We start from the raw sequence: 7,190 nt of genomic DNA on the forward strand, positions 1-7,190 counted from the left end.
GTCATCAGAGTGTTTAAAACCTTCCGGGTGCTCCCTGGGGCCTCCAGGATACCATCGAAGCATACACATTAGAAAAGAATAAATAAAATTATCTTTTTTGCAGATGACATGATTGTCTATGTAGAAAATCCCAAGCAATCTACCAAAAAACTGCTACAACTAATAAATGCATTTAAGAGTCATAGGATACAAGATTCACACGCAGACACACACACACACACACACACACACACACACACATCATATTTTTATATACCACCAACAAGCATGTAGGAATTAAAATGAAAAATAACACTATTCACAATTGCTCCAAAAAAAAGAAGAAATACCTGAGTATAAATCTAACAGAACATGTGTGGCATTTCTATGCTAAAAATTACAAAATGCTGATGACGGGAGTCAAAGAATATTTAAACAAATTGAGAAATGTACTATGTTTGTGGATTGGAGACTCAATATAGTAAAGATAGCTATGTTCACAACATTGATCTGTAACTTTAACACAATTCCTATCAAAATCCCAGCAAGATGTTTTTGTAGATAAAGACAAGTTTATATGTAACCATACATACAGATAATTTTATTTATTCTTTTCTTTAAATATACTCTAAAATTTACATGGAAAAACGAAGGAACTAGAAGACCTAAAAACTTTTTGAAAAAGAATAAAGAGGGAGGAATTACTACTGTACCTGTACTCTGCTCTTCTAAGGAATCACTTGACTGGGTGTTAAGACTTACATAGCTATAGTTATCAAGACAGGGTGATGTGAGTGGAAGGATAGACCCATAGATCAATGGAAGACAATACAGAACACCAAACTCCTGCTTCTTAACTACAGGGCTCCAAACGCTCTGCTTTGGTTCTGAAATCTTCAAGAGCTCCTGTTAACCTCTTCATGCATCTTCTCTTCAGAGTCAATACTCGGCTAACCCACATCTATAGCTTCTTGCTAGATCTCTCTGCTTGGCAATCCCAGTCCCACAAAGAAAACTCAGCTCTGCCTCACCCAAGCCCACTCCTGACCTTCTTATTTCTATAAATGGTGCCCAATTCTCCCAGTTTTCCAGGCTCGAGACCGCCATACTCCCAGACTCTTCCTTTCAGAGTATTTTACACATCTGCTAGATATGCCTTCCTAAAATACATCTATGATCCCATTTTGATCTGCTCAAATCCGTCCAGATGTCTCCAGAGTTCAAATAAGAGCTGAGTCCTAAGCCTCTACTGCATGCCTTGACCTTGGCTATCCTAGGTTAGCCCCATTTGCAAAAAATCTGTTGTAAGAATGATTTCGTTCCCCTGGGATCTTAGGCACACCCATAGTGTGAGAAACGGTATGTGAATGTCACACTCAACATTTGCTGGTAGGTCCTCTACAAGTGACTATTACGATGATTATTTCCTGCCTCTCTGCTTTTACTTACACTGTTGTTTTTAATATGTCCCCTCTCTCTCTCTGTCCCTGCTCCTCCCACCACCCCACTCAACTGGAATCCTACTTCCTTTAAATATCACCTTTCCTTGGTCTGGCCGATCTGACATGATGTTTCCCCTTGTGATGCATCTTGCCTGTGGCTCCCCTGTGGTCATTACCAGTCCTGCCTATGCCGTGCTGACTTGTAAGCTTACCTTTTTAAATAAAATGCAATAGAAGCTTCTCTATTGTGGTGTTTCTATGTCTCTGTGTGTGTTTTATTAATATGATTAATATGTGCCTCTCATCAAACTGAAGTTCTCCTTCCACATGAATCCGGGGCCAGCCCCAGCTCTCCTTGAGACACCACGAATGACCCTGTCTTTGTGGGGTCCACTCCAGGGCTCAGGGTTTAAACATTGCAGCCCTGCCTGATAACTCAGCACTCAGGGGAACTCTCAGAGAAGGGCTGGTCTAGATGCAGGTAGCTGAGTGGAGGTGGTAATTCTTTCTTGTGACAGACTGTGCAGCTCCTCCCTACAAACTTCAGGCAGGGAGCAAGTGACAAGCATTCAAAAACCAACTGAGCCCTTTCCCAGGCTGGGGAAGCCCAGCGGTGGCTGTGGCATCGTGTCATCCTAATGCGGTGAAGCATCTCCTCCCCTCTGTGCCCTATACCCTGTCTTTAGAAAACTGTCTGCCTCTCCCATGAAAAGGGTTTACGGTCAACAGGTGGCCCCAACCGAACTTCTCCTGAAGTGGATCAGGTGGGACTCTCCATGGGCTCTGGGCACAGGAGACCTTCCAGGTTGAAGAATTCCAGGAGGGATAGATAGGAAGGGCACCCACTGCCTCTTTCTCCCACTGCAGTGCCAACTGACCCCAGAACTTTAACTTGAAATTGCTCAGCCATGGCCACCCCAGGCAGAGATGCACAGGGCCCAACCACACACAAAGCAGTTGAAGTCCAGTGAGGCCCAGAGGCATCGGAAGAGGGGAAGGAACCCTAAGCATGCAGGACAGTGGGCAACGGCATGAGCATGGTGTCAGGACCTAACTCCCGTGGGATTGTCCCAGAGGATGAGATGGAGCCCCGGGAGCTCAAGGACTGACGCGGTGACGGGCATGTCCTCAGGGAGCCTCTGTCTGCGGGAAGGAGGTTGTCATTGCCCTGGGGGACACTGGTTGAGAAGCTTTTGTGCCAAGGAGAAGAATAAAGAGCCAGGCTTCTGAGACTCCAACTTCCAGAGAATTCTTTTCCTTGGGAGTGGGCACGAGGACAAGGAACCAGAGGATCTGGGGAGGAGAAAGAAGGACCCCACCCAGGGGCCCGGAGATTCATCTTTCCTCCACCTGAAGACTCAGTGCGAGTGTCCTCTAAGATCCAAGACCTTCCTTTGAGGCACAGGAACAATACCCCCAGAAGGCTCGAGTCCCGCCAGAATCCAGGCGCTACTGCTTCCCTGCTCTAGCGTACAGAGTCTGCAGGTCTCTCCTGTCCAGTCTGAAGGGTGGTGTTCCTGGACAGGGCATTCCTGGAGACCATGACCTGCATAGTGCATTGCTCTGGTCAGGTAGACTCCATCTTCCTCTAGGCCCCCTCTGGCGTCTGCTCATATACAGGACAGCACCGAGCATGCTCAGAAACAGGGGCAGCTTCAGGAAGATCGGGAACAAGAAGTGGACAGTGCTGAGTGGAATCCTGTGGGGGACATAGTGACAGGAAATGAGGTGCCTCCTCACAGGGAGGCCTCAGGACACTTCCCTCCTCACCTCTCCCTGTGCCCTGACTCCAGAGCCCAGATAACACAGAATCAAATCTAGAGGGGAGCTATGCCAGGACCCCTCTCTGGGGATCCTGTCACCTTTCCTCCCTTAGCCAAGAACTACTCTGAGACTGTCGTTGAAAGGTGATGGAGTGAAGAGAGAGGAGGGACCCAGGCACTGCCTGCTTTCTAGAAGTGTGCTCTGAGCTTACCCGTCTGTCCCTTTTCTCTTCACAGTGTCCCCTTTATTAGAATGACATCCTGACCGGTCCTCGCCCTCACGTTAAAGCCCTTGTCCCCTTCCCTCAGGGCTTGGCAGCAGCATCACAGCCTTTCTTTGGGTATCTCTGTGAGGAGGAGAATGAGTCCTAACTCCAGCCTGGAGCCAGCCCGTCTCCCCGACAGACCCACGAGCAGCTCAGGGGAGCAGGATCTCTGGTAGAGCAAAAACTTTCCTTCTTGGGACCACAGAACCAGGACTAAGAGTCCAGATGTGGCGGGGAAGGATGGGGGAAGGGTGGGGATGTGAGGACGGGCTGCACATCCACCTGGAACCAGCCTCTACCTGTCTCCCTGCAGCTGCCCCACAGGAGAGGGTATTCGCAGAACAAGGGGTACGCTCCACTTAGAACCTCCATGTAAAAAATCAGGACTACAGTTGGAGAAAGACCCAATGAACGGTGAGGTACGAAGGACATGGTGTGTTGCCAAGGTCCCATAGGGCTGCTGACCCTCCTCCTCCACGGCCTCCAGGCCTTGAGCCCTTACCCTGAGCGGTGGGTCCTCACTTGGTGGGTGATCACTGCCGAGAAAGCGGCAGGCGTGGTTAGACGTGTGATCCTTCTTGTGGTTGTACGTGGTGCTGAAAATCAAATCACACATCAGGCACTGCTCTCTCCCCAGCCATGCACCAAACACCTGTTTGAATCTGATGTCATATGCAATCATCCACTCATAGAAGGGGCTCCAGATATAGCCTGAAGCCAGACCCAGGCCACCTCCTGGGTGGAGCCTCTCAGGGATCATGAGACTTTTCCAGAACTGGCTACGAGTCTGGAAACTGGATACCTCTGATAAGTATCAGGTTGTTCTTTCCATCTTAAGTCTGATTCTGCCTGGAGTGAGAGCAGGGGTCTCTCAGGGGTTCCCCAATATGATGAGGAGCAAGGGCAGGGAAGAGTCTGGATGAAGATGGCCCAGCCTCATAGAGACTGGGAGGGGCTCAGAGTACCCTTCATATGAAGCTAAGGTCACTTTAACATATGCCTGGGGTTCAGACAGGTTGTCACTCAGCTCCTCTCAAAGACCTCAGGTGTCCAGACTATCAGCATAACCCATACTCCCACCTCCACTCTGCTCCAACCTCATGGTGATTCACAAGAGGCATTTCCCCAGAGGCTCAGCCCTTCACAGAGCACCCAACACAGGCTCCGTTTCACCCAACAACAGGCTTTGATGTCCTTGCTGTTGGAGATTCCCTGATGGATGCGGCACCCTCCCTGCCCATACAGAGAGACAGAGACAGCTAAGCAGATCGGCTCACTTTAATAGGAAGTGGCGGGCACTGGGGTGGACGTCCACCAGGTACAGCAGGAGCACAAAGGCTGAAGTGTACGTCATCCACCTTCTGGGCAAGCAGAAAGCAGAGTAATGAGACATGGTGGCACACGGAGGGGCTGCGGGATTACAAGATGCTTTTAGGACATGAGAGACATGAGCACGTTTATAGGCAGAAGGACAAGAGCGGTGATGAGGAAGAGGCTAAAGACAGAAGAGAGTGTAGATCATCAGTGGAAAAGAGCTATGAATGAGCAAAGAAGGAGTTCGGCTTAAGGGGGCGAGGAGGCAGGGAGCCACAGGAAGAGAAGCCAGCCTCGGGAGGATGACTCTTGAATGGGAGGAGAAAACTATACCCTCAAGTTAAAAGGGAAAGAGGGAAGAATGAGTTGGGCTGCACGGAAGTTTGTAGGTGGAGAAGGAAGAAAATGGAGTTCAGTCCGGCATCCCGTGTGCTCTTGGTAAGGCAGGAGAATGGGAGGGTAATATTGGAAATGACGAACTTCTACTGACACCCAGAGGCGCGATTTGTGACTTTTTTCCCAGCAGTACTGGAGCAGATAGAGTTTAGGTAGGGTGACCAACTTGCCCAAGTTTGCGTGGGATTCTTCCAGTTTTAACACTGAAAGCTCCACCTCCCAAGAGACCTCTCGGTCCTGGGCAAACCCGAGGGTTGGTCACCCTAATTTCAGGATGAGAGTTTCAAAAGGTAGATAGGGAAATGGTGCATGAGAATTGAGGGTACTGGTAAGAGAAGAAAATATAGTCTACCGTGAGGTTTGGAACTGGCCCAGGAAGAGAGTGAGGTCAGGGTAGGGGCAGGGCAGGGGCAGAACGTGGCGAGGATCACAGCCCGGAGGTGTTTGTGAGGCTGAGAATGGGCATAGCGGGGGTGAAGGTATCGGGGGGCTGATGTGTGGAAGGTGGTTAGGAAGTAGAAGATTTGAGAAGTGTAGAGTTTTAGACATGGACCACTTTGGAGGTGACGATAAGATGTGTAATGCTGCCGTGGAGTGGGATTTGGAAAGAGAGTAAACGTGCAAGATGCTAAAGTTGAGAGGGTCATGGACGCAGAGACAAAGATGTTTCGCAAGTTATTCATTAAAAGCTCCCCAAACGATCAGAGAGTTGGGGTGGAGAAGCTTCCAGGTTCCCACTGAACGTAAAAGACTAACCCGGAAGCCAACGGAGGGCCACGTGGAGGAGAGGTAGAGGGCGGGTGTGGCCATCCATTGGCTGTGTGACGGAAGTTTTACAGAAAGCAGCTAGGAAAGTAATAGGTTGGAAGTTCTGACGGGGAGCTGGGAGAATGTGGACGTGGTTTCGTGGCCCCATGACAGATGGGGAGCAGGAGACGTAGCAGCTTCCACTCAGGAAGCCTACATCTTGAAATAAGACCTATGACTCTGCCCACATCATAGGCTCTCCCCAACACCATGGAGACTGAGGACGAGACCCAGAGACACTCTTCAGTCTGACACCCACCCTCGTCCTCCTGTCCAGTCGTATCTCATAAGGTCTGCTGCTAGAGCGAGCAGAGCTCTCACCTGGGGAAACAGACACCTGAACCTGGAACGAGGGATCACGTGACCATGCATCCAGGATCCACACTGTCTGAATTTTACACCAGTAGGGTCCGGCATCAGCTGCGTCGAGGTTCCTCATGGTCACTGTGAAGGCGAGGTCGTCGGCGCTGTCTCTGATGGACACCCAGCCATTCCTCTCTTCTCTCTCTTCTCCCTTGGTCTCCACGATCGTGTGGCAATCTGTGTCATACTCTCCTCGGCACCAGTACTTGTTATACCCCTTGTACGCCTGGTCATACCGACACCGCACAGTCAGAGAGCTCCCCGCGGTGCCCGTCACAAAGCTGGGGCCCGTCAGAGACAAACAGCCTGGAAAACACAAGCCACATCCCAGGACTCCATCCAGGTGGGCCCCAGCAGCAGCAGCGGCAGCATCTGCCTGAAGCCCAAAGGGCAAGTTGCCAGGGAAACGCAGATGGGATGAGGACCTGGAGGGACACCTGAGCTTAGGACCTAAACCAGAGGGTCTGGAGACTGTCGGCAGGATGAGTAGAGACCTGTGCCCTGGGAGCCCAGAAACACTGAGTTACTGCAAGGGGCCCCTGTCTCTTGGGGACGGGGAGAGTCAGACGACAGCCAGAAGGGGGAGCAGAGATGGCTGGCTGTCCTGCCCAGTCCTTAGCTTGTAGCCTCTGCCAGCCACACGATTCTGTCATGTACCAAAACACTTCCCTTTGGAGTGAGGCTTTCCGCAACTCAGACACGTTCTTTAAGAGTCCATGTCTTGTTTATTCCACTCATCATGTGACCTCGAGGAAGGAAAAGTATTTCTCTGGCTCTCAACTACTCTCTAGGGAGGATCGACACACTTGCTGTTATGCACCCAGCTGCTCCGAAGAAGGGCTGGGTCCCCAAGGAGGCTG

General features: G+C 50.5%; 1 protein-coding gene across 1 annotated transcript in view; it reads right to left on the bottom strand.

Annotated features, from left to right (window-relative positions):
• Positions 1–2,870: 2,870 nt before the first annotated feature.
• LOC105293416 overlaps positions 2,871–7,190 on the bottom strand; it is an 11,948-nt gene continuing 7,628 nt past the window's right edge. The window contains exons 3-6 of the mRNA XM_023531612.1: positions 6,289–6,706; positions 5,513–5,612; positions 4,728–4,808; positions 2,871–3,120 (exon numbers count right to left, since the gene is read on the bottom strand). Of these exons, the coding sequence (XP_023387380.1) occupies positions 2,871–3,120; positions 4,728–4,808; positions 5,513–5,612; positions 6,289–6,706 (849 nt within the window). The remainder of the gene's footprint in view (positions 3,121–4,727; positions 4,809–5,512; positions 5,613–6,288; positions 6,707–7,190) is intronic.

Source organism: Pteropus vampyrus, unplaced genomic scaffold (genome assembly GCF_000151845.1).
Source record: "Pteropus vampyrus isolate Shadow unplaced genomic scaffold, Pvam_2.0 Scaffold72, whole genome shotgun sequence".
NCBI lineage: Eukaryota > Metazoa > Chordata > Mammalia > Chiroptera > Pteropodidae > Pteropus > Pteropus vampyrus.